This window comes from Notolepis coatsorum (assembly GCF_963971535.1).
Source record: "Notolepis coatsorum genome assembly, chromosome: 5".
In the NCBI taxonomy this organism is placed as follows: Eukaryota; Metazoa; Chordata; class Actinopteri; order Aulopiformes; family Paralepididae; genus Notolepis; species Notolepis coatsorum.
This window is the reverse complement of record NC_140169.1, coordinates 51011253-51039158: the sequence shown is the minus strand read 5'-3', so window position 1 is coordinate 51039158 and position 27906 is coordinate 51011253. Positions and strand designations below refer to the sequence as shown.

General features: G+C 47.7%; 2 protein-coding genes across 3 annotated transcripts in view; both read right to left on the bottom strand.

Annotated features, from left to right (window-relative positions):
- Positions 1-2118: 2118 nt before the first annotated feature.
- On the bottom strand, positions 2119-11154 carry LOC311228767 (uncharacterized protein). Its single transcript, XM_084314708.1, has 2 exons — positions 10930-11154; positions 2119-3918 (listed from the first exon to the last, which is right to left on the bottom strand). Exons 1-2 carry the CDS (start codon positions 11123-11125, stop codon positions 2444-2446), a joined length of 1671 nt encoding a protein of 556 aa, XP_084170834.1. The 5' UTR covers positions 11126-11154; the 3' UTR covers positions 2119-2443.
- A 2066-nt stretch (positions 11155-13220) lies between these two features.
- The window catches only part of sel1l (SEL1L adaptor subunit of SYVN1 ubiquitin ligase), a 157862-nt gene continuing 143176 nt past the window's right edge, over positions 13221-27906 (bottom strand). For both annotated transcript variants that reach the window (XM_084315133.1, XM_084315134.1), the window contains exons 21-22: positions 21552-21680; positions 13221-18793 (exon numbers count right to left, since the gene is read on the bottom strand). In XM_084315133.1, the coding sequence (XP_084171259.1) occupies positions 18521-18793; positions 21552-21680 (402 nt within the window). In that variant the 3' untranslated portion in view covers positions 13221-18520. The remainder of the gene's footprint in view (positions 18794-21551; positions 21681-27906) is intronic.

The following is a 27906-nucleotide window of genomic DNA, read 5'->3' as shown; positions in this document are numbered from 1 at the left end:
TGGCATCGCATAGCCGTTTCCCGGAAGAGGCGTGGCACAGAATGTGTTAATAGAACAAGCTGCAAAATTGCATGGCCTACTTTGGTAAACTGCCCTGACATTGACCAATAACTACAGTGTAACAGCATGTAACATTAATAAGCAAAGGCACTCTGTCAGCACCATAATAACTACAGTGTAACAGCATGTAACATTAATAAGCAAAGGCACTCTGTCAGCACCATAATAACTACAGTGTAACAGCATGTAACATTAATAAGCAAAGGCACTCTGTCAGCACCATAATAACTAGTGTAACAGCATGTAACATTAATAAGCAAAGGCACTCTGTCAGCACCATAATAACTACAGTGTAACAGCATGTAACATTAATAAGCAAAGGCACTCTGTCAGCACCATAATAACTGGAATGATACAAATGTCAGTAACAAATCGCTGCATTTTATAGACTCACTTTATTATGAATTATTTGGCCAACATGGCCGCCTTCGTCTGTTTTATTGTAATCTGCACAGGTGTAGTTTGTTAATACGTCCAGACCAGGTCCCCAAAGTTAATGAAAGCGAACCAGGAGCCTGGGAGCCATGAAGTCCTAAAGTCCTAAAGTCCTAACGTCCTGAAGTCCTAGGGCGCGTTTGGTCCGTTTTAAGTGAACCATGGTCCCTTTAAATCAATAGTCCGTTTCGTTTCGAGAGGTGTGAACACAAACCAAACTATTGTGAGGACCAAACTTTTTTTTTGCTGTTGGTGTGAACGCAATCGAACTATATATATATATAGTACCTAATCTAGGAAGCAAAGTAGCCTACAGTGCATTGCAGTGTGCGCTCCGTAGTCAGACTCGCGCCACGTTCGCGCTCACAGTCACACTGCCCTTTTTTGAGCAAACCTAATTTGTAAACAAAGGACATGCAGTCGCCAAGGGTAATAGCACCCTTAAGGCCCGAATATAGTCGGAAACTGACACGTACACGGCTGCAGACACGCTGCGCACGCGGCTCTCTTTATAGTCCATTTTTGGTGTCTGTAAGCGTCAGCGTCGCGATGTTATGACCGCTGGGCGCGCATGTCCATGGGGGTGTCCGCGAGGTCACAAAATCTGGCAGGCACACGGACACCCGTGCAACGTCCGTGCAGACCAACGCGCACCCGCAAACGCGGTAAGTATAATTGGGCCTCTAACTGCACGCGATATGCGCGCGCCATCTGCTCCGTCTTTGCGAGCCATTCACTAAAGGCCCGATTATACTTTCCGCGGGTGCGCGTTGGTATACGTGACGTACATTTCGTGAATTCCGTCACTGCTCATGTCTGCACGGACGTTGCACGGGTGTCCGTGTGCCTGCCAGATTTTGTGACCGCGCGGACACCCCCATGGACACGCGCGCCGACTGCGCATGTGCCCAGCGGTCATAACATAAGCATGCGACGCCGACACCAAAGATGTACTATAAACAGAGCCGCGTGCGTGCATCCGTCAGTTTCGAGTATAATCGGGCCTTAAAGATATTGCGCGGATGAGATACTAGCGCAAACACGCCCATAGGTGTGCAATTTGCTCCTGATATCTGTCAACGCAGTTGGTTCGTGGAGCAGTTTGCACCCGGCAGCGCTGTTGGCAGATATCGGGAAGGGGAAAAAATAGACCCGGAATGAGGGAGAGGGAAGCTCAACAGTATTTTCTTCAGAAGGACCTCCACCCGTTCTTCTTGCCTGGGAAGCATTGAATGAGTAACTCATTGCTGCAGCCGTCAACGCTAGGTGGCGTCCGTCCCTTCACGCCCTGGCACCTCAGTACCTCACTGACCTCCTCCACCCCTACACTCAGTCACGGTCCCTGCAATCCACGGACACTGGTCAGCTCTCCATCCCCCGAACAAGACTACGGACGTTCGGGGACAGAGCTTTCAGTGTGGCAGCTCCCACCCTCTGGAACTCCCTCCCCGCAGAACTCCGCACCACCCCAACTCTGGACTCATTTAAAAAACTGCTCAAAACCCACCTCTTCAACCTGGCCTTCAACCCCTAACTTTCTCACTTTATATGTATATGTTGTGTCTGTCCACTATGTTTGTTAATTTGTTATCTCCCCCCCCCCCCCCCTTATGTAAAGCGACCTTGGGTCCTCTGAAAGGCGCTATATAAAACGAAGTATTATTATTATTATTATTCATCCCACAATGCACTGCAGGCTACTTTGCTTGCTAGATTAGGTACTATATAAAGTTTGGTTGCGTTCACACCGACAGCAAACTGCACCGTGCTCCACTTTGAAAGGGACAGAGTCCCAACTTTTCAAGAGGATCATGGTTCGGTTGTTTGGTCCTCACAATAGTTCGGTTTGTGTTCACGACTCACCAAACAAAACGGACTATAGATTTAAACGGGACCATGGTTCACTCAAAACGGACCAAACAGGGGGTGAAGTCCTGAAGTCGGGGGTTCAGTCCAGCGGGGGTTCGATGCCGACAGGAATCACCTGCTCCAGAAGCGCTCCCGCCGCACCACTGTGTGGTTTCTCTCTCGTATGAGTCGCCATGTGACCGTTTAGGCTCCTTCTGAATGTGAAACTTTTACCGCAGTCGCTGCAGCCGTAGGGTTTCTCTCCCGTGTGCATTCTCCTGTGAATGCCCAGGTTGCTCTTCTTCCGGAAGCTTTTCTCACAGTCGGCGCAGCCGTAGGGCTTCTCCCCCGTGTGAACGGTCATGTGCTCTTTCAGCATGTGTTTTCGCGCAAAGCTTTTCCCGCAGTCGCCGCAGCCGAAGGGTTTCTCCCTCGAGTGACGACGGACCAAATCGCCGTGCGCCTCGTCGGCGGCGTGGATTCTCGCGTGACGAACCAGGTTGCTTCGGTTCCTGAAACATTTGCCGCAAACGCCGCAGCCGTGGGGTTTCTCTCCGGCGTGAGTCATCGCGTGCACGACGTCCAGATCACATTGGTCTACGAAGCTCTGGCCACAGACGCCCTCTCCCACGTGAGTCGCCATGTGACGGACCAGGCTGCTTCTCACGCGGAAACCCTGACCGCAGACGCTGCAGCCGTGTGATTTATCCCGTGTAGTAGCCGTGTGAATCTTCGCGTGATTAACCAGGTATTTCTTAGCTCCGAAACATTTGCCGCAGACGCCGCAGCCGTAGGGTTTCTCTCCCGTGTGGATTCTCATGTGAACGTTCAGCTGCACCTTGCCCTTGTAGCTCTTGCCGCAGACGGTGCAGCCGTGGGGTTTCTCTCCCGTGTGAATGCGCGTGTGGTCGATCAGGCTACGCCTCTCTCGGAAGCTTTTACCGCAGAACCTGCAGCTGTAGGGTTTCTCCCCGGTGTGGATCCTGACGTGACAGACCAGCACGCTCTTATCGCGGAAACTTTTACCGCAAAAGCTGCAGCCGAACGGCCTCTCCCCTGTGTGCGTCCTCATGTGAGCCTTCAGGGAGGCCTTGGCGGTGTACGCCTTGTTGCAGACGCCGCAGCTGAACCGCTCCCCGCTCGCCGCCGAGCGATCCTCGTCTTCGCCGCCTTCGCTCTCGGCCGCCGCCGCGGAATGATCGGAGAGGTAAACCGACACGGAGGGAAGTCCGTCGTACTCCGCGCCGGCGTCCGTCTCCTCCGTGGGTCGGGGGGCGGAGGTGCCGGGCAGAGGCTCGGGCGCGCTCCGGTGGAGATGCGGGGACTGAGTTTGGTGTCGGTCGCCGTCGTGGCGACTCACGGTGAATACGGAGTCTTTGTTGTCGTCCGCCGCCTCCTCCTCCGGCCACTGAGGCTCCGCCTGCCGGCTGCTCCAGTCTCCCTCCTGCTCCTCTTTAAACCGCGGGGGCTCTGGGTCCTCCTGGTCCGGGGGGGCCTCCTCTTTAAACCGTGGGGGCTCTGGGTCCTCCTGGTCCGGGGGGGCCTCCTCTTTCCAGACAGAGAGCTGTGGGGGGTCTGGAGAACAGAGAAACAACACCAGCTTAGAGCTCCTGACATCTTAACCGTAATAGTTTTTTTTTAATCAACTTTTTCTCCCATTTTTCTATTTTTCTCCCATCCCAATTTTCATATCGTCCAATTCAACCCTCCCCTGTCTTCGAACGTTGTTTCTTGCCTCCCACAAGCCGGCTGCAATGTGGACTAAGTCATACATAGCACGAGTCCCCTCCGATACTCGAGGTAACAGCAGTCGCATCTTTCCACCTGCGCGGCTCGATCTTTCAGCGTCGGGGGTCTGGGCTTTGGAAAGGCCCCGCCCCCGTCGCTTCCTGATTCTACTGCGCAGGTGCACCAACCGACCTGTAGGAGTCGCTGTCCACAACGCCCGATCCCCACCCTTCAGTTTCCCTCCCCGTAATACGGCCAATGTGTATTACTGTGGACGACCAGCTAAACTGAAAGCAATGTGGAGAGCGGGGCTCGAACAGGAGGCATCCTGTTCGAGCCCAGTCTCCAGCATTCGTTGCGAGCGCCTTGCCCACTGCGCCACGTAGCCGCCCCTTAACCGTAATAGTTAAGAGCTACTGTAGCTCCTTTGTACTTTAGTTTGTATCAGGGCTGCTGCACGATTCTTGCTAAAAATGTGAACTCGCGATTTTTCTCTCTAAGAATTGGGATCACGATTCTCTCACACGATTCTTATTTTTTCAATAAAATCATTTATTGCACTCTTTCTTAAACAGACAACATAACATAACATATCAAAGTGCTTGACTTAAACTTAAACATAACATGTATGAAAGTGCTTGACTTAAACTTAAGTCTGTTGTAACGTACAGAATAACTCGAGTCAGAATCGTCATCATTTTTAAAAGTTATGTGTAGTAGTGAAAGGGTTTACCCTTTGTCTTGTGGCAGTGAAAGGGTTATCTTTCTGTAGTGTTGCAGTGAAGTATATACCGAACCGTGACTTCAAGACGGAGGTATATACCGAACCTATAGGGCTGGTCGATAAAACGATAACAATAATTATCGTGGTATATTTCCCCTCAATATATAATTCAAAAATAGATTATTTTTTTTTCCATTTGTATTGTCCACCAAAAAAGCGCCAAAAGATAGAAAAGAAACGAGCAGAGCCAGAACTGTTCAACTCCCCTGGAGCCACAGCTTTCAAACCAGCTGCAGCCTGAGAACTGGAGTGTGAGGGGCTGTAACACTAAAGATGGCGGCAACAACAAAGAATTGCTGCAAAATAAACATACATCTGTTGTTTATTATATAATAATTTAAAAAAAGAAAATGTATACTAATAAAAATATGGATAATAATGGTGGCCCATTAGGGGGTTAATTAATTAAATTAATAATGACTCGGGAGCTGCGCTGCCTGGGCGGCTGCTCTCCGTTACACAGCCAGCGACATTACATTACATAATTATGTTGCAACCTTTGTCTATAAAGCAAACAATTACATACATATTTATATGTAGTTAATAGAGACAAAGGCAGAATTAGACTTAATTAAGCATGTTTTATTAAGACATGTGTGTATGGGTCGGGACACTGCTGCTGACTGGGTGTCTTATCAAACACAGGTAAAACTAAGGCCCCGTTTAGACGAGCGTTTTGTGAACAGAAACCGCAAAAGTCATCTTGCGGTTTCACTTTTAATTTTACGTTTAGACAAGCGTTTTGGGATGGAATTCTGCGTGCAGACGACGCTGTAACGACTCGAGACGACGGAGCCCCACTGTCATACGATTGGCGCATATGTCACATGACGTGCTGTGAAGACCCGCCCTACTCTGCCTCTGATTCGCAGACTGTGGATGGGGAATGTGATTGCACCAAAGCAGAGTCACTCACAGACAGTGGGTCCACTCACGCCGCGGGACAGATTCTTGTGTATTTAACCCTTTCACTGCCACACGACAGCCGGTTGTGTGATAGTAAAGGGTTAACCTTCTGTCGTGTGACTCGTGTGGCAGTGAAAGGGTTAAAAGTACTGCCAATGTAGCCTTCAGGTGATCTCCGTTGATATAAGTCAGACATACTTGCTTTGTTTACGTCTCGGCTACTGGCGCATACCTGCTACCTGTGACGTAAGCAGTACGCGCGACCACAGCCGTGACAACCCTTTCGTCATCGTTTTAACAGATTTATACGTTTTGATAGTTTAGACGAGATCGCAAAGCTTTTGCGTTTCTAGGAATTCCACCCTGGAAGGTAGTCTCACTTTTTTGCGGTTTCACCCCGTAAAAACGCTGTTTCCGTATAAACGAAAGGCACATCCGCAAAAATATTTTTGCGGATTCACCTGCTAGCGTTTCCGTCTAAACGGGGCCTAAATACTATAGAGAATTGTCAGTGCTGTAAAGTTTAAACCTTTTTAAATCTTAGACAAACTAAACACTTTGCTGTCATGAAATATTGTAAGCCGTCATTTGAGGCTTTATAAAAGCAGCACAATGAACACAAATCTGTCAGTGCCGAGTCCGACCTCGTCTTAAATAACAAACAGCATTGCTTCGCTTTGAGTGCCACGGACGCGTTTTGTCGTTAGTTCATGCCGACCTTTGAATGCCACTCAACGCTATATAGCGTTTTTATGTCGTGTTTTTTTTATTGGCGGTTTGAATTCATATGTCATCCAGTGGCGTCGTTTCAGTAAATGGCAAGGTATAGTGGGGGTGAAGGGGGGGTTTCCCCTAGGGCTGGGCGATATGACGATATTATATAAATATCGGGTACAGTTCATTAACGATACACTTTTTTAACGTATCGTGGATATCGTGATGTTTTGCCCAAGAGGATTGTGTCGCGTCAATCTGGTCCACCCCGTTCAAACTTTTGAACAACGCCGCTCCCACACACACACTACTGCATCAAAGTTAGTTAGTACTTATGATTAACAAAGGCATTCGTTTTGTGGCATCAACATTATATAGTTACACGTTATATAGTTACACATCAGCGTATTTACCCAAACATAGCAACGTCCGATGACGACATAGATAGCAAGCGTTACTGTTCATATCTCAGTCCGTGCCGAGTTGTGCGTGCCCATTCTGCGGTCTGTTAATAAAGTTTTCAATCAGACAGATGTATGGAAAGGCTTTTATTATAACATTTGTTGCAGTAAAATCATTATGCCTCGTTGTCATGCTGCGGTGCGCTAGTAATCACTCGTCGGCTGCGGTGAGCTGCTGTTGTTGTCGTTTAGCTGAGCTCCCGTTAAAATCAAGGAGGGCATTCAGGAAGTAAAAAAAGAATAGCGCTGCTTGCCGATTGGTGCTAAGAACAGCAGGGCGGGTACAAGCGGTGTGACGTAATTGGCAGACTCGACTGTCAATCAAAATTATTCTGTTGCCGGCTGAATGATTGAATGAATGAACGTTATTAACGATTGCAGAATGGGTACAATACAGTACAGCTCAATACAACAACAGTGGACTGACTGGAGGATGAAGACCAGAAAAAGACTTTCGGCTTTTTTACATAAGGGTCCTCCATTTTCAATTCATCAAAACATTTAGAGACATACAAATATACAGTAGTTTCATAAAAATGCTAAAATCCTATTGATTGATTTAAAACTTTATTAACATATTGCAGAATGGGTACAGTACAGCTCAATACATACAATTGTTAAGGGGATGCAGACCAGCGAAAGACTTTCGTCTTGTTTACATCAGGGTCCCCCATTTTCAATTCATCATATTTCATATCTAAATCATATAATATCTCATTGCTAAATATATGCAATATATAATCTAATAATCCAATAATCTAAATCTAATATATAATATAAAAATGCTAAATGCATGGGTATTTTATTTTGTCTTTAATGTTAGCTTGCAAACTCAAATACTGTCTTGGTAAGCCTCATAATGAATTGTTTGGGGGAAAAAAGAAAAACATCGTGATGCGTATCGTGTATCGCCGAAAGGTCAGAAAATATCGTGATATCATATTTAGGCCATATCGCCCAGCCCTAGTTTCCCCCCCGTTGGTGGATTTTTTTTGTCAAATCAGTTGTGCAATAGTCACTTTTGGTGAGTTGTTTCTATACAATTCAGTTATATGACATTTAGGTATGACACAGGACTACACAAGCATTTTTAGTATAGAAATGTGTCAACAGACTAAAGCAGGGAACCACAATATTTTGCATACGAATTATGCAGAATGTAATATCATAACTGTCTATTACTTTTCTTGCAATTGAGCCAATTTTCCTTAGGTACAGTTTTGAGGTGTGTGTTCAACAGAATGTAGTATCAAAAACACGTTCACAAAAAGTATGGGTTACTGAATGCTGAACTGCACTATTATAATCACTAAGCCAGACCTTACCTGTGTCCCTGTATCACTTGTCTCTGCTGCCCTTTGACTAAAGTCACAGTAAAAGTCACCTAGTAAAAGTGAGATAATTGACAATATCAAAACATGCTAGGGCTGTACCGAATAGTTCGAAGCTTCGTTCATAATGTTGACATTCGAATTCTAAATCAACATAAAAAATTGTAATACATTTTTTTTCTTTTTTTTTTACATTTTTATTTGCGAGTGGCATACCTTGCCATACCAAAATGACGCCCCTGATGTCATCAATCGAGCCTCGGGTTAGTGCTGCAGAGTCTCTCTGAGCTCAATTGGGAAGATACCGCCCCCTATCATCTCTCCTATGGTACTGCACCCCATTAGTTTAGACTGATGGGGGGGGGCAGTTTCCTCATTTTACTTTTCCGGCGAGGCATCTGAAGAATCCATTGTGATCGCCGACCATCAGAACAGCGTGGATTATGTATTTCCAGCACCCAACGCTGAATCAATAAACGCGACCGATATTTGGAATGGCGATCAGGAATAGGAATAATCTTTTTGGATCACATCTGATCTAAGGTAAGGAATTTATTTTACCAGTATTGGGGTAATCATGGCTTTTTTCACAGAGATATCAGCGTTTGCCCTATGCGTGTGTGTGCCGCTGATCAGGAAATGAGAGAATCGATATTTCAGCCCGCTTCTATAGCATGCATAAGTACACATATACTATCGATAATCTAGCATTTATTTGAAAACGATTCATAAATAGGCAGAAAAATGACAGTTTTTGTGTATGCCAGAATATTCCAGTAAATGCCGATAATCACGGAATCTTTATATTTTTCCTTGAAAACGAGGGCTTTTCAAAATGCTATAAAACGGAAATTAAGCAATTAAAAAACAATCCGTTTCGACAATGTTGACTGCAAACAAGTCATTGATAAACGACGGGCAGATTAGACACATAATTTAAGACAGAGATTATGCGTTTATAACGGGTACGTCCTAGTACCCGTCACGAAACTTCGACCATGCCTCGAGTGGGAGTCGAACCCCGAGCGTCTGCTCCGGGGCCAGTATAGCAAACCGCTGCGCCAAGAAGGGAATTCCCCTCTAAGCGCTCGGTTTATCTGCCTCTGGGGAGTGAGTTTTACACACTTCTATGTGCCGTAGTCACACTATCGCGGCACATATCCGTTACATTCACCCCCCCTAAACTCACACCACCCAAGGCATCCGGGTCACGGCACCAGTATAACGGGTACGTCCTAGTACCCGTCACGAAACTTCGACCATGCCTCGAGTGGGAGTCGAACCCCGAGCCGGTACTGAAAGTGTTAACATAAACAACAATTTAATAAATTTAATTGTAGGCCTATGCCTTCATTTGAGGCTTAATAAAAATAAAAAGAACATACAGCGTCATGTACGCTTCCATCTGTAGACCATTATATCTGTTGTGAAACTAATTGAGAGCACTTCTCAACGTCACAGCGCACTTCCTCCCGTATGCATCTGTGCTGATCTGTAAGCGCATATAGGAGACAGTCCCCCCCCCCCCCCCCCCATGTACAGTTTCTTCCCCCTCAAATGTATATACTCTCTTTTTTAGACTTCTTGTATCACAAACAGTACTGTATATTTGTAGATCTGGTATGTCATAAATGGATAGATGTAGCAGTACTGTCTACCTGTATGTCATATATGTTATGATGAATTGAAAATGGGGGACCCTGATGTAAACAAGACGAAAGTCTTTCTCTGGTCTGCATCCCCTTAACAATTGTGTGTATTGAGCCGTACTGTATTGTACCCATTTTGTAATCTGTTAATAACGTTTTCAATCAATCAATCAATCAAGATAGCCTCTCATGTCGGCAAAGTATACGCTGGCTCCAGTGTTTTGATTAAGCGTTTAAACTAGTGCTGTCAATAGATTAAAACAAATTAACTAATTAATCTCAAATATTCTGTAATTAATCTAGATTAAAAATAGCATTTTTCTACTTAAAACCGAAGCTTGTTGTAACAGATATTTACTTGAGTAAAATCATGGAATTAATGTAAATTCAACACAAAGAAAGTATATTTAGATTCAAAGACTATTTTAATAGCTTTCTTTGAACACAGTTTCTCTCTGTGAAATACAAATGTCCAACAAAACCATCAACATTGACTCAGCGAGACCGCTTTCTTATATCGGCAGCGCTAAGATTGAAGATTGTTCACTCCATAGATTAATCTAGAGATTACTTTATTTTAATACTTTAATTAATTTAAATTAATCTCCAAAGTTAAAGCATTCATTTTGACAGCCCTACTAATAATACATTATTATAACATGTTGAGACGCCATCTGTCTGGATTGTATGTACTGCAAATCACTTTTCAACCAAATCTCAACATCGTTGATCAACCAACCGGATTTCAACATTGCATCAATGACACAATGTTTTACAAATAGGATATTCTCTATTCTTTCTGTTGTTTTTTCAAAACTAAACGTTCTCTTGAACCTACCGTGCTTTTATTTCGAAGGGGGAAATATGTCAACCGGAAGTCTCACTGCTAGTTTCTGACAACTTGTGCCGTGAGTCGCCAGGCCTGCTTCCGGTCCGCCGCCATCACTCACTACGCGGACGTTGTTTAAATTAAACTGTAAAACCCATCGTAGAAACGGATACAAACCACAAACCTGCTCTTTGTAACGTTATATTGGGTTTCAGAAGGCTGTCCAGAAGTCTCTTTTGACGCCTGATCTCCAGTGATGATCTGGAATCTTTCTCCTCATAATGCTCGATCACATTTTCTATTATTCCAAATATGTCCTCAACAGCTGCTGCCAGACGCTCATTAAGAAGAGCCTTTATATGTTCTAACTCATTACCCATTTCGATGGTGAAGTGGCTCGATTAATAGTTGTATTCCCCCCGCGACGCCCTGAACGCGCCCAGAGGAGAGCTCGGCTAACTGAAGTAAACAATGGCGGCTCTTCTGTTTCGAAGCAGACGGCTGTGGTGATCTGCTGCCACCTGTTGGTCAGGTTGTGTATTACACCACGGTGATTGCTTGATTGAAAACTTTATTAACATATTGCAGAATGCGTACAATACAGTACGGCTCAATATATACAATAAGGGGATGCAGACCAGAGAAAGACTTTAGTCTTGTTTACATCAGGGTCCCCCATTTTCAATTCATAATGACATACATGACATACAGATATACAGTACTGTTACATTTATGACCAGTGATGCGTTACTCTAATCTGATTACTTTTTCAGTAAATAGTCATCTAATTTACTTACTTTTTACAAGCCAGTAATCTGATTACGGTTACTTTTCCAAGTGGCTGTGCGTTACTATTTAGTTACTGTCTCATAATGCTGATAAGAGAGCCAGGGGGACAGTCAGCCACCTCTCCAGAACCCAGACCGGAGATGGGACGTGCGCTCACGCAGCACGCACACAGCCCCACACACGTGTTTACGCTTATAGCTGATTTTAGAATAGCTTCAGCATGAAGTTAAATCAACTATCCAGTTCGTTTTATAGTGTAATTTGGCTACTTGAGAGAGAGTGAGAGATTCATGTTACGCGCGACTTGCGGAGTACGCACTGAGTCCGTTGTCTCAGAATGGATTTGGTAGAGAGAGAGAGAGAAAAAACTGTTGTCATTCTTATGTTGCAGCAGCAGGGGGGGGGTACGATGACTTCGTAACCTAGTTAGTAAAGGGGCGGCTAGGTGGTGTAGTGGGCAAGGCGCTCGCCATCAACGCTGGGTTCGAATCCAGCTCTCGGCGTTGCTATCAGCTTGGCTGGTCGTTCATACTAACACAATTGGCAGTGTTAGGGGTGGGAAAGCTGATGGGTGGGTCCTGGGCGTTGTGGACAGCGACCCCTAGTTCGGTCGGGGCGCCTGCACAGCGAGGGATCTGGAGAGAGGTAGTGTGACCTTCCACACATTACACTCTCCCGGTGAGAATCTGCGCGGCCAGGCTGGCTGCCGGCTGGCTGCACATGTGTCGGAGGAAAGCATGTGACAGTCTCCGGCCTCCCGGACCAACAGTAGGGGGGAGTGCGCAACAACCAGGAAGGGGGTTGGGAATTGGCAAAACGACTAAACAGTGGGATGGGAGAAAAATCGGAAAAAAGGAGGGGGGGGGGAAAAGATAATAATTTAAAAAAAAAAGTAATCAGTAAAGTAACTAGATTACTTTTTAAAGGAGTATTCAGTAATCAGATTATTTTTACAAGTAATCTGGGGTTTGGACATTTACGGGGGCCAGTTTCGAATTGCAGCCTCCCGTAGGTGCTCTTTGAGAGCGGTTTTGAAGGAGGGTAGGGATTCACGTTCCTTTACAGTAATTAGTATTTATTTTATTGGTAAACTTTATTAAAGTACATGTAGGTCCCTCCATTTGTAGCCCATTCTCTTAGTAAGTCATCATGCTATTTATACTGCTTTAAAAAATATATATTATATTGTATTTGTATCTATACTTTAAGTATGCTGCTTTGACATCCGAATCTCCCCAAGGGGATCAATACAGGCTCGTCTCGTCTTAGAAGACTTGTACAGGCCATGGGGGCATTACCTTGTTATTTCGGGCTTTACAAATACATTTGATTTGAAGCACAATATCAGTATATTTAAATAACAATTGCCTGTAGTTAAAGTCACAGCTACTGATCTATTTTTCTATAATTTATTACAAATGAGCAGATACTTTGCGGAGTAGTTGTATTCATTACTCACCTGTTGCAGAACCATTTACATAGTAACTGCCGACCCATTCGGCTGCAATACATGGCAAATAACTCCATTGCAATTTCACTCTTATCAGTCATTATTGCTTATCAATCAATAATGGTTGGTTACCAAGAAGAACCTTATTATAAATGTTATTTTGTAAAGCAACTCCTGATAATTTCATCTTCCCATTTTAGCGAGCAAAGCAAAGTCCAACTGAAAACCACTTAAATATCCATAGATCATTTATTCATTACAAACTTGTCATTGCAATGGTAGAAATTCAGTCTTTCAGACAATCTTGACCAGTGTTTCATTTTGGACAGACATCGCGTTGCGCAGCTCTCATGAAAGGAGCGCGGGGGACGCTCGTTGCTACGGAAGCAGAGCGCGGCCACGTCTTTATTTATTATTTTATTAACGTTTTCTCCCGATAACGACTTATTATTTCATAATCTCGATATAAGTGTTTTGGTGGGATAATTATCCAGAACCATGTGCAGAACTGGGAGATGACTGCGAGCTGGTTCACGCCGTCCTGATGTCAGCCATCAAGCGCTGCCACTGTCTGTCTGTTGCTGTACCGAACTTACTGAAATAAATGAATCCGTTATCACGAGAAAACGATCTTTGTTATATCGAGATAACGAAATAATAAGTTGTTATCATGGGAAAATGGCAATATAATTATAAAGACGTGGCCGTCCTCAGCTTCCGTACGCTGCAACAACTATCTATTAAAACGTCAATGAAATGTTGGAATAATTCTTCCTCGCTATGCTGATGATATTATACTCTTTATAGATTCCCACATTGAACATGGTGCTTATTGCTAAACAAACAAACAAAAGAAAATCTCCCTCTATACATTTTACACAAAAGGCAAACGAGGTATGCACTGATGTCCAGGTCGTATGGACTTCAGAAAAGGTTCACGCATTGGCAAAACTAAATCTAAATAAAGAGTATTTCAAACCGTTCTGCTAAAGTACTTCTGTTGCAAAACACTGGGCTTGCTTCTCTGGTTTTGTTTCTTACTTACTTCAAAAAAACAATTTGTGTCCATCTGAACAGAGTATGTAGGAATGAGACCAACTGGGGTCCTGGTGGGGGGGTGGACCCTCACTGTAGCTGAGGTTATGTAACAACAAAAACAAACCGTTAAAAGTTCTAGTGAATCATCCAGATCAGCAGAGCATTAAAGCCGCAATATTAAATGTTCATTTGTTTGAATTTCGCTGGAAGGAAATGCGTGGCTTGTTGGTCGTCATTCCCGTCATGCGGCTCCGTCTTCAATTGGATGATGAACTCATTCTAGCTTCCCTTAAAGCTACAATGTGTAGGATCTTTGATATTTTCTAAGAATCTTGCTAAAAAAACACATCCCGCCATCGTCATGGAGACTCACAGTCTCCCGTGAGCCGGGTTCATCGAGCGGTTTGGTGGCAGTGCAGATCACTCCCTTCTAAACACTTCATGGAGAGGGTCGGCCCTTCTGACCAATCGGAGAAGCTAAAAGGGAATTTTCCGATGACCTTTATGACAGCTCAGATGTTACTCCTTCCAAGATAAAAAGGAGTTTATTAAACCAACAAAAAATGGAGACATGACAACCAACAGGGCCACACGTTATATATATAAAAAGACAAGATGAGGATAAGTTGGTGGAACCTTTTTTATGCTAATCACAATGCACACCTTCTAGAAACGTCTCTCCCGTCCCCTTCACCCGAATATACAGTTCCAGCTCGATTCTTCAGACAATCACTCTTTTAAAAACGAAAAACAACCGTGCGTTCTACAGTCCGGTGTACAGGGTTTTGAAAAGTTTCAGCCTGGCACCACACAGCGTGAAGACGACCCGCTTCGTAGCGGCAGAGAGAGAGAGAGAGAGAGAGAGAGAGAACACTTCGCCGACGACACCGTTCCTTCCGAGTGTCGACGTCAAACAAGTAACGTCAAACATGGCGACGGCCCGTGAGCTCGAAGCTGAGCGGTCTGCACACGCCCCGGCACCCGCGCGTCGACTTCCACACCGCCGACGCCACAGTCTGGTCGAGAAGACCGGGTAGCTGCTCGCTGAAGAGGCTTCTTGTTCTCGATGACATCAAATGGCTTTGAGGAGGACAGCGGTTCACTGGTGCATTTAGCAGTGGCGCTAACTGAACATTAGCTTCATATTGACGTCGGAAATTGGAAGTACACGAAATATGTGAGCATGCTTTACTTTAAAAAATATAAACAAAAATAAGACTGTGTTCCTTAACTAGGCCCGGTTTGCTCAGTAAGAATATTGAGGGGGTTGCAAAGTACACAAAATGACCGGAGTAAATATGCAAAAAAAAAAGAAAGAAGGTATGAACCAGAGTAAACTCTGACTGTCGTCGTTTTGATGGGAATCCTTTCAAGATCGTACGAATGAGGAGATTCCAACACAACTCCGTTTTGATTTGACGGATTAGACCGTTTGTCCAGCATCGCCTCGGATCTGGAAACATCCAGGCGGCCGGTTCCGTGTGGAGGTGAAGGTTCCCCCCCTCTGGACCCCGAGGCGGCCGGTTCCGTGTGGAGGTGAAGGTTCCCCTCTGGACCCCGAGGCGGCCGGTTCCGTGTGGAGGTGAAGGTTCCCCTCTGGACCCCGAGGCGGCCGGTTCCGTGTGGAGGTGAAGGTTCCCCTCTGGACCCCGAGGCGGCCGGTTCCGTGTGGAGGTGAAGGTTCCCCTCTGGACCCCGAGGCGGCCGGTTCCGTGTGGAGGTGAAGGTTCCCCTCTGGAACCCGAGGCGGCCGGTTCCGTGTGGAGGTGAAGGTTCCCCTCTGGACCCCGAGGCGGCCGGTTCCGTGTGGAGGTGAAGGTTCCCCTCTGGACCCCGAGGCAGCCGGTTCCGTGTGGAGGTGAAGGTTCCCCTCTGGACCCCGAGGCGGCCGGTTCCGTGTGGAGGTGAAGGTTCCCCCCCTCTGAGAACCGTCCCAGTTTTGTAGCTTTGTCGACAAACGACCACATCCCACACACGCATATCTCTCTCTCTCTCTGTCCGTCTCTCTCTCTCTCTATCTCAAATATATATATATATATAGTATGTTACGGTAAAGAAAATGGTGATTATACAGATTTCCCGGGAAATACGTATATGCATATTCTCTGACCAAGTATCAATGCCTTTCCAGCCCTCTCTCCGTGGATTAACTGCTAGTGTGAGCACGAATTCCCCTTTATTTAATTTGTTTGCCTTTCTATTATCTTTTCTCCCATCCCCCAATTTAGTTGTTATGCCAATTCCCTTCTGGTCGCTGCGCGCATTGCCCTACTGTTGTCTGGGGAGGGTGTAGACTACCACATGCTGCCCTACTGTTGTCTGGGGAGGGTGTAGACTACCACATGCTGCCCTACTGTCGGTCTGGGGAGGGTGTAGACTACCACATGCTGCCCTACTGTTGTCTGGGGAGGGTGTAGACTACCACATGCTGCCCTACTGTTGTCTGGGGAGGGTGTAGACTACCACATGCTGCCCTACTGTCGGTCTGGGGAGGGTGTAGACTACCACATGCTGCCCTACTGTCGGTCTGGGGAGGAGGGTGTAGACTACCACATGCTGCCCTACTGTCGGTCTGGGGAGGAGGGTGTAGACTACCACATGCTGCCCTACTGTCGGTCTGGGGAGGGTGTAGACTACCACATGCTGCCCTACTGTCGGTCTGGGGAGGGTGTAGACTACCACATGCTGCCCCACTGTCGGTCTGGGGAGGAGGGTGTAGACTACCACATGCTGCCCTACTGTCGGTCTGGGGAGGGTGTAGACTACCACATGCTGCCCCACTGTCGGTCTGGGGAGGGTGTAGACTACCACATGCTGCCCTACTGTTGTCTGGGGAGGGTGTAGACTACCACATGCTGCCCCACTGTCGGTCTGGGGAGGGTGTAGACTACCACATGCTGCCCTACTGTTGTCTGGGGAGGGTGTAGACTACCACATGCTGCCCTACTGTCGGTCTGGGGAGGGTGTAGACTACCACATGCTGCCCTACTGTCGGTCTGGGGAGGAGGGTGTAGACTACCACATGCTGCCCTACTGTCGGTCTGGGGAGGAGGGTGTAGACTACCACATGCTGCCCTACTGTCGGTCTGGGGAGGGTGTAGACTACCACATGCTGCCCTACTGTCGGTCTGGGGAGGAGGGTGTAGACTACCACATGCCTCCTCCGATACACGTGGAGTCGCCAGCCGCTTCTTTTCACCCGACAGCGAGGAGTTTCACTGGGGGAACGTAACGCGTGCGGAGGTTCACGCCATCTCCCCCAGATCCCCTCCCTGCTGAACAGGCTCCCCGACCGACCAGTATAGGAGCCACTGTTTTGCAACGACCAGGACCGAGCCGGAGGTACAGCCGCCAGGTTCCCCTTCACGCAGGAAATACAACAAACAGAACAGGACGCGACTGCGGAGCGGCAAAGTCGGACCGCGTGGACCTGCATCTCGTACGACGAGCCACTGGCTGACCTTTGACCTGCGAGCAAGACGTCTTATCGTCGCGTGACTTTCTCCAGGTCGATCGTCCAGTGAACAAATTGCATAGAAAGCAACGCATGTATTACAAAGGCACCTTGCGACGCTGGCGTGTACATCGGGACGTCTTATTTTATTCTATTTCTATGTCATAATCTGTTTTCCCACCACATTAACAGACTGTGTAAATGTGAGATGGTTGCCCATAGTTACCGTCTGGTCAGAGAATATGCAGTAACCCTTTCACTGCCGCACTACCAAAATGGTTAACCCTTTCACTGCCACACAACAGCAGGTTCGACCGTCGGTAGTGTGATAGTGAAGGGTTAACCTTCTGTCGTGTGGCAGTGAAAGGGTTAATACTTCCTGTAATAGTTCCTACTATTTACTGTGTGTCCTCTCCTCAGTGGGGGAGGGCAGTGTGTGATGGACAGACGGACACTACTGGACTGCTGCCTTGCTTTTCCAGTCTTATTTTTTTGGCAAGCAGATGAGAGCTGGGAAAGAGAGAGAGAGAGAGAGAGAGAGAGAGAGAGAGAGAGAGAGAGAGAGAGAGTGTGTGAGTGTGTGTGCGAGTGTGTGTGTGTGTGTGAGTGTGTGAGTGAGTGTGTGAGTGTGTGAGTGTGTGAGTGTGTGTGTGAGTGTGTGTGTGAGTGTGTGTGTGAGTGTGAGTGAGTGTGTGAGTGTGAGTGTGTGAGTGTGTGAGTGAGTGTGTGAGTGTGTGAGTGAGTGTGTGAGTGTGAGTGTGTGAGTGTGTGTGTAGGTGTGTGTGTGAGTGTGTGAGTGAGTGTGTGAGTGTGTGAGTGTGTGAGTGAGTGTGTGAGTGAGTGAGTGAGTGTGTGAGTGAGTGTGTGAGTGTGTGAGTGTGTGAGTGTGTGAGTGTGTGAGTGAGTGTGTGAGTGTGTGAGTGTGGGGGAGGGGGGTTGTGATCACACTAGCAGCTAGTTAGCATGGAAAGGAATCCAGGGAGGAGCTGGGAGGGCTGTAGTCCTGAACTCTGACCCCGTAGCCCCCCCCCCCCCGCGTCCCCCTCATTGCTGCTCCTGCTGGTCCGGGGCTCGTGGGTCGGCCTCCTCCCTCTCCCCCCCCTCCTCTTCCTCCTCCTCCTCCTCCTCCTCTCGGGCCGGCCCGGCCGGGGGTGTGGGCGCGGGGGGTCGAGGAGGAGGGGGCGGGGCCAGCTGGTGCTGCCGCTGTCTGTACGCAATGACCGTGCCCAGGAGCAGCGCGATGACGGTCATGAGGTACAGGTCCCACTCCGGGCCCAGCAGCTGATCCAGGTCCAGCTGCGTGGCCAGCTCCTTCACCTGCAACACCAGACACACATTATGACTACCTGACCCAGGACCAGCTGCGTGGCCAGCTCCTTCACCTGCAACACCAGACACACGTTATGACTACCTGACCCAGGACCAGCTGAGTGGCCAGCTCCTTCACCTGCAACACCAGACACACGTTATGACTACCTGACCCAGGACCAGCTGAGTGGCCAGCTCCTTCACCTGCAACACCAGACACACGTTATGACTACCTGACCCAGGACCAGCTGAGTGGCCAGCTCCTTCACCTGCAACACCAGACACACGTTATGACTACCTGACCCAGGACCAGCTGCGTGGCCAGCTCCTTCACCTGCAACACCAGACACACGTTATGACTACCTGACCCAGGACCAGCTGCGTGGCCAGCTCCTTCACCTGCAACACCAGACACACGTTATGACTACCTGACCCAGGACCAGCTGCATGGCCAGCTCCTTCACCTGCAACACCAGACACACGTTATGACTACCTGACCCAGGACCAGCTGAGTGGCCAGCTCCTTCACCTGCAACACCAGACACACGTTATGACTACCTGACCCAGGACCAGCTGCGTGGCCAGCTCCTTCACCTGCAACACCAGACACACGTTATGACTACCTGACCCAGGACCAGCTGCGTGGCCAGCTCCTTCACCTGCAACACCAGACACACGTTATGACTACCTGACCCAGGACCAGCTGCGTGGCCAGCTCCTTCACCTGCAACACCAGACACACGTTATGACTACCTGACCCAGGACCAGCTGAGTGGCCAGCTCCTTCACCTGCAACACCAGACACACGTTATGACTACCTGACCCAGGACCAGCTGAGTGGCCAGCTCCTTCACCTGCAACACCAGACACACGTTATGACTACCTGACCCAGGACCAGCTGAGTGGCCAGCTCCTTCACCTGCAACACCAGACACACGTTATGACTACCTGACCCAGGACCAGCTGAGTGGCCAGCTCCTTCACCTGCAACACCAGACACACGTTATGACTACCTGACCCAGGACCAGCTGAGTGGCCAGCTCCTTCACCTGCAACACCAGACACACGTTATGACTACCTGACCCAGGACCAGCTGAGTGGCCAGCTCCTTCACCTGCAACACCAGACACACGTTATGACTACCTGACCCAGGACCAGCTGCATGGCCAGCTCCTTCACCTGCAACACCAGACACACGTTATGACTACCTGACCCAGGACCAGCTGAGTGGCCAGCTCCTTCACCTGCAACACCAGACACACGTTATGACTACCTGACCCAGGACCAGCTGCATGGCCAGCTCCTTCACCTGCAACACCAGACACACGTTATGACTACCTGACCCAGGACCAGCTGAGTGGCCAGCTCCTTCACCTGCAACACCAGACACACGTTATGACTACCTGACCCAGGACCAGCTGAGTGGCCAGCTCCTTCACCTGCAACACCAGACACACGTTATGACTACCTGACCCAGGACCAGCTGAGTGGCCAGCTCCTTCACCTGCAACACCAGACACACGTTATGACTACCTGACCCAGGACCAGCTGAGTGGCCAGCTCCTTCACCTGCAACACCAGACACACGTTATGACTACCTGACCCAGGACCAGCTGAGTGGCCAGCTCCTTCACCTGCAACACCAGACACACGTTATGACTACCTGACCCAGGACCAGCTGAGTGGCCAGCTCCTTCACCTGCAACACCAGACACACGTTATGACTACCTGACCCAGGACCAGCTGAGTGGCCAGCTCCTTCACCTGCAACACCAGACACACGTTATGACTACCTGACCCAGGACCAGCTGAGTGGCCAGCTCCTTCACCTGCAACACCAGACACACGTTATGACTACCTGACCCAGGACCAGCTGAGTGGCCAGCTCCTTCACCTGCAACACCAGACACACGTTATGACTACCTGACCCAGGACCAGCTGAGTGGCCAGCTCCTTCACCTGCAACACCAGACACACGTTATGACTACCTGACCCAGGACCAGCTGAGTGGCCAGCTCCTTCACCTGCAACACCAGACACACGTTATGACTACCTGACCCAGGACCAGCTGCGTGGCCAGCTCCTTCACCTGCAACACCAGACACACGTTATGACTACCTGACCCAGGACCAGCTGCGTGGCCAGCTCCTTCACCTGCAACACCAGACACACGTTATGACTACCTGACCCAGGACCAGCTGAGTGGCCAGCTCCTTCACCTGCAACACCAGACACACGTTATGACTACCTGACCCAGGACCAGCTGAGTGGCCAGCTCCTTCACCTGCAACACCAGACACACGTTATGACTACCTGACCCAGGACCAGCTGAGTGGCCAGCTCCTTCACCTGCAACACCAGACACACGTTATGACTACCTGACCCAGGACCAGCTGCGTGGCCAGCTCCTTCACCTGCAACACCAGACACACGTTATGACTACCTGACCCAGGACCAGACACACGTGTTTCTTTATTAGCAAGCTAACTCCAACATTGTATGTTTCTCCATCACTTGAATTAATGCCGACAGCCCAGCTTGGTAGTTGCGTGTGAGATGGTTACCATGGCGACTATGCTTTACACGGCACCGACACCAGGCAGCTTCAGGTTAAACATTCTCTTTGATTGTGGTTTTGTTTTGTCATTTCGTTGCCGCTGCCATCATACATTTTTTTGGATTTCTGACTTTTGCATCTTCATTGCGAACGTAATCGTTTGAACTAATGCTAATGTTTGTGTCTCCTGGTCTGATTGACCTTACTCACGTTAAGGTTCTGCAGGTAGCGCCCGGCGTAGAGCAGACCCAGCTTACACAGCGCAAGGAAGACGGGGACCTGGGCGTCAGGACTGGCCTCGGCTGCCATGTCGTAGAAACGCTTGGCCAGATGGATGTCCTGTGGAGACACATGTTTATATATATATATTTACTTCATATATATAACCATATCTGCATGAATGTACATGCTATCATACAGAGTTATATGGATTATATGCAGGTATATATACAGATGTGAATATATATATAATATACACGGTAGAAAACATATGTATATGGTTTATACAGCATTAATGTACATGCTATCATACAGAGTTATATGGATTATATGCAGGTATATATACAGATGTGAATATATATGTATATGTATACGGTAGAATAAATATATGTATATGGTTTATACAGCATTAATGTACATGTTACATGCAGGTGTATAAGTAGGAATATAGAAGGATTATAATTATGCAGGTATATTCAGACAGATATGGCTATATAAATATGCAGTAAATATGAATGTATATAAACGGTATATGCAGCACTATTGTACATGTTATCATACAGAGTTATATGGATTATATGCAGGTGTATAAGTAGGAATATAGAAGGATTATATGCAGGTATATTCAGACAGATATGGCTATATACATATGCAGTAAATATGAATGTGTTAGGGCTGACCCCGATTAGTCGACTAATCGATCGAAAGGAGCCGTAGTCGACTGCCAACCTCTTAGTCGAATGCAAAAAATATATATATGTATATTTATTTTTTCATTCTTTCCAAAAGCAAAGAGGCCTAGAAGCGTGGCTAACGCTAATGGCACGCATACCAGCGAGGCTAACTGCCTAAGAAAACGGGCACAGAGGCACTGAAAGAGGATTTCACCCGTCTAATGAACACAGTAGAGTGGACGGTATATACAGCACTATTGTACATGTTATCATACAGAGTTATATGGGGGGGGGGGGGGGGGGGGGGGGCGACAGTGGCTCGGGGAGGTAGAGCAGTCGTCTGGCAATCCGGAGGTTCCCGGTTTGATTCCCGCTCCTCCCGGGCAGCGTGTCGATGTGTCCTTGAGCAAGACACTTAACCCCCCCTAACAGCTCCCGATGAGCAGGTCGGCACCTTGCATGGTCGCCTCCGCCGTCGGTGTGTGAACGTGTGAGTGAGTGGGTAAAAATGTGAGGAACAAAAATATTGTTAAGTGCGTTGGATAAAAGCTGCTGTATAAAAAAGCAGCCATATATGGGTTGACTCAGGGGCGTAATTATGGGGGGAGACACATGGGACATGTCCCCTGCATGTTTTCAGAATGCAGTTGTCCCCTGCACGATAATAAACGGTGACGCGACGTGATGGGACCACACGGAAAACGGCTGCTTGTCCATCTCTGAGCCATTGTCATGCAAAGTCAGGTAGCCAGGTGAGCACCCGGCCCTAAGTACTGTACCGACCACAGCAGTCTTGGCATAACAACAGCCCAGTCTTCAGGTGTGCTCAAATAGGCTACACACAGTAGCACCCCTCCCCTTAACGTTTGGTGTGAAACTGTGAACGATGGTCTGTGTGACTGAGATTGCCATGAAATGCAACAGCATCGCTTGGTGTCTCTGAAATGTCTGTCTGTCTGTATTTAAAAGCCTCTAGGCTGTTGTTTTATACATTGTAGATTCTCTCTCTCTCTCTCTCTCTCTCTCTCACCAAAATTTACTTGCACAACTGATAAAAAAGAAAAAGAAAAAAAAATCTACAAAAAGGGGGGACCCCCCACTTCACCCTCCCTCCACCCACCCTCCGCGACCATACAACTATACGTAGCACCCCTCCGCCACTGACCACGCCCCCAAATGTGTCTCCTCCACCACTGACAATAAAGTTACGCCCTTGGCTCGACTACAGGCGGCCCACCTGCTTGATGCCCAGGCCCTTCTCGTGCATGTAGCCCAGGTTGAACCCCCACCTGCCTGATGCCCAGGCCCTTCTCGTGCATGTAGCCCAGGTTGAACCCCCACCTGCTTGATGCCCAGGCCCTTCTCGTGCATGTAGCCCAGGTTGAACCCCCACCTGCTTGATGCCCAGGCCCTTCTCGTGCATGTAGCCCAGGTTGAACCCCCACCTGCTTGATGCCCAGGCCCTTCTCGTGCATGTAGCCCAGGTTGAACCCCCACCTGCTTGATGCCCAGGCCCTTCTCGTGCATGTAGCCCAGGTTGAACCCCCACCTGCTTGATGCCCAGGCCCTTCTCGTGCATGTAGCCCAGGTTGAACCCCCACCTGCTTGATGCCCAGGCCCTTCTCGTGCATGTAGCCCAGGTTGAACATGGCCCCCACCTGCTTGATGCCCAGGCCCTTCTCGTGCATGTAGCCCAGGTTGAACCCCCACCTGCTTGATGCCCAGGCCCTTCTCGTGCATGTAGCCCAGGTTGAACATGGCCCCCACCTGCTTGATGCCCAGGCCCTTCTCGTGCATGTAGCCCAGGTTGAACATGGCCCCCACCTGCTTGATGCCCAGGCCCTTCTCGTGCATGTAGCCCAGTGTTACATCCCAATGTATATATTCCCCAGTGTGTGTCTCCATGTGTGTGTGTTCTCCATTTTGTTTCCTCCCTCCAGCCATTGTTCCCTTCACCATTGGTCCCTGCCAGGCCAATCCTTCCATTATTGCAACACAGCACCGATTGGTGGATGGCTTTCCAGACTCCAACACTCAATCCACACCACCCAATCATGGATCACCCCACACCTGTTAAAACATGGCTTCTCACTTCAGTCTTTCTCTCTCTCTGGCATGAGGCTAGGCCTGTTGTGTTTTTGGTAAACCTGTAACTTTGACAGTATTGCATTTCGTTTATTGGCCTTTGGTGCTTAGTAGTAATTTCCTTGTGTGTGTATGGCCACAGAGAGAGCATTGTTAGTTATAGTTTGTTTTTGTATATATTCTGCTTTTGTTTCTGTATAATTAATGTGTTTTTCTCTCTTTCTCAGGAAGCACAGATGGGGTGAGCTGCCATTTCCTTTGGACATTGTTTTCTCCTGTTTTGGTTAGGTAAGAGTAGTTTAGGTAATGTAATCTCTTTTACCATAGATTAGATTGTGTTTATTTGGAGTATAGTGGTGTTTGTTTGTTGTTTTGGCCTGGGCTCACCCCTGAGCTACATGTGCTTCCTTTGCCTCTATTCAATAAATATCATTGTTGTTTACAAACGTGGTCCATCTTTTCTGTCAACCAACTGTTATGTTACAGCCCTTTACCCTTAGACTCACAGGGGTCGTAACATAAATGGGGGCTCGTCCGGGATCTTGTAACCCGTGTTCAATTGTTGGTTGATGGATTTGGTGAACTGTGTTTGTTTACACTTGTATAGTAATTAATTAATTTGTGTGTAAAAATGGCATTTGTGTAAAAAAAATGGCAGTTAGTACTTTTGATCTGGGGAAATTCTTGAGCAATCCTACTTGGGAAGCGCTAGATAGCTGCCGCAAGGCAGACTTAGTGGAGATTGCCACACATTTTAAACTCTCGGTTCAACAAAAGCATCTTAAGCAGGAGATCAGGTGTCTTGTGGTAGATAAGCTGTTGGAGCAGGGGACGCTTGTTTTACCTGCGGTCTCTGATGAACATGCAAGTCCTCCTGGTGAACCTACGGAAGCACCGCCTTCTGAGGAGCAAGCCCAGGGTGCTGAAAAGGCAGGTGTGAACGTCACATTGCCACATTTTCACTTGACCTCTCCTGTGTCAACTGGGTCTCGAGAAGGGGCCCAGGTCAAGGTTAGAATAGCACGTCTCCAGATGGAGGCTCAGGAGAAGGCACAAGCACGTGAGGCGGAGTATCGGCTTCGTAGAATGGAGCTTGAGGCAGAAAATGAAAGGGCTGTTAACATTCGTAGGTTGGAGCTTGAGCATGAAGTGGAAAAAGAGCTCAGACTGCGGAGGTTGGAGCTGGAAGTCCTAAGGAGTGAATCCAACTCTGCTACACCGACTCCTCCACAAGGCCCGGGTATGTCCTCCTCCACAGCTTATTCATCACACACTTTTGATATAAGTAAACACATTGCTTTGGTGCCTCCGTTCCGAGAGACAGAAGTTGATACTTATTTTAATGTGTTTGAGCGTATTGCTGCTTCATTGCGCTGGCCAAGAGAGGTCTGGCCTTTGTTGCTTCAATGCAAATTGACTGGTAAAGCCCAAGAGGTTTGTTCAACACTTTCCCTAGAAGATAGTCTATTGTATGATACTGTGAAGGCTGCCATCCTTCGTGCATATGAGCTTGTGCCCGAAGCTTATAGGCAGAGGTTTCGCAGTCACAAGAGAGCTGTCAACCAGACCTTTGTAGAGTTTGCTAGAGAGAAGGGAACTCTCTTTGATAAATGGTGTGCAGCAAGCAAGGCCTCAGATCTTAACTCTCTCAGAGAACTCATTCTATTAGAAGAGTTTAAGAATCGTTTGCCAGAGCGTATTGTAATTTACCTGAGTGAGCAGAAAGTGTCCACTCTGCAGCAAGCTGCTGTATTAGCTGATGAGTTTGCGCTAACCCATAAAACTGTGTTTGTAGATGGGCGTGACTCGTTTCTCCCCCATGATTTCTCTCAGAAACATTCTGTCCCCAACCATTCAGAATTCACACACCCCCGACCAAAAATGTCACCTCCACGCTCAAAAGAGGAGCGGACATGTTACTACTGTCATAAATCTGGTCATGTTATTTCTGACTGTTTAACATTGAAACGTAAGCAGCAACCGTCCTCTCAGAACTTTAGACAACCCAAAGGGGTTGGTCTGATTAAAATGGCACCTGATTCCGATCAACAGATGCACAATGATCAGGATGTTCTCGATCCTTGTTTCAGGCCATTTACTTCCAAGGGTTTAGTTTCCTTGACAGGGGATCCAAAAGATCAGTGTACAGTTCAGATCTTACGAGATACTGGAGCCTCACAATCCTTTATCCTCTCTGATGTACTACCTCTGTCTGAGAAATCTTCCTGTGGTTCTAGTGTCCTAGTTCAAGGTATTGAGATGGGTTTCGTGCCAGCCCCGTTACACTGTATTCATGTACAATCTGATTTGGTCACTGGGTTCTTTAAAATAGGGGTGAGACCTTCCTTGCCAGTTAAAGGCATTTCCTTTATCATGGGAAATGATTTAGCTGGAGGACAGGTGAACGCTGTGCTGGAAGTGTTGGATCACCCAGACACAGATTCTCTGCCTGATGACTTGTCACAGAACTTCCCTGAAGTTTTTTCTGCAAGTGTTGTCACTCGGGCTCAATTGAAAAAGAGAGGTGATGAAATTAATTTGTCTGACTCTGTTTTTGCTTCAGCCTTTGTCAGGGAGGAGTTGCTGGCTCCAACTTCTGATACCGCTGACAAACCACCGACTCATAGTAAGGTACCCCCACAGACAACTGTAACTAGTTCCGACGCTTTGAAGTTACCCGTTACTCGTGAAATGCTAATTACTGCCCAGAAGGCTGACCCTTCTCTTGCAAAATGTTTCTCTTCTCTTGAAACAGAACAGAGGAGAGAGTTGCATTCTTATTTTGTGGATGAAGGAGTTTTGATGCGTACATGGAGGTCCCATGGTACTAGACTGGCAGAGCATGCACAATCGGAGATAGGGCTACCAGATCAGGTACCAGACTGGAGCACTGTTTATCAGATTGTTGTCCCTGCAGTTTATCGTCAGCATGTACTGTTCTTGGCCCATGACCACCCTTGGTCTGGACACTTGGGAGTCACTAAAACATACAACAGAATACTTCAACATTTCTTTTGGCCCGGTTTGAAGTCCGATGTAGCACAGTACTGTCGTACCTGTAGTACTTGTCAGATCACCGGAAAGCCAAACCAGGTAATTCCACCTGCTCCCCTCTGTCCTATACCAGCGGTCGGTGAACCATTTGAACATGTCATAGTTGACTGTGTTGGTCCGTTGCCAAGGACCAAAGCCGGCAATCAGTTTTTGTTGACAATAATGTGTACCGCCACCCGTTTCCCTGAGGCTATCCCTCTTCGCAGAATTACAGCGCCTGTAATAATTAAGGCTTTGACGAAGTTCTTCTCCACGTTTGGACTGCCTAAGGTAGTACAAACGGACCAAGGCACCAACTTCCTGTCTAGGTTATTTGAGCAAGTGTTACAGTCCCTGGGTATCCGACATATAGTGTCCAGTGCCTACCACCCTGAAACTCAGGGGGCTCTAGAACGTTGGCATCAGACCTTAAAGTCCATGCTGCGTAAATATTGCTTAGACACAGAGAAAGATTGGGATGAGGGTGTCCCCCTTGTTCTATTTGCTGCGCGAGAGACCATACAGGAGTCTCTTGGTTTCAGTCCTGCTGAGCT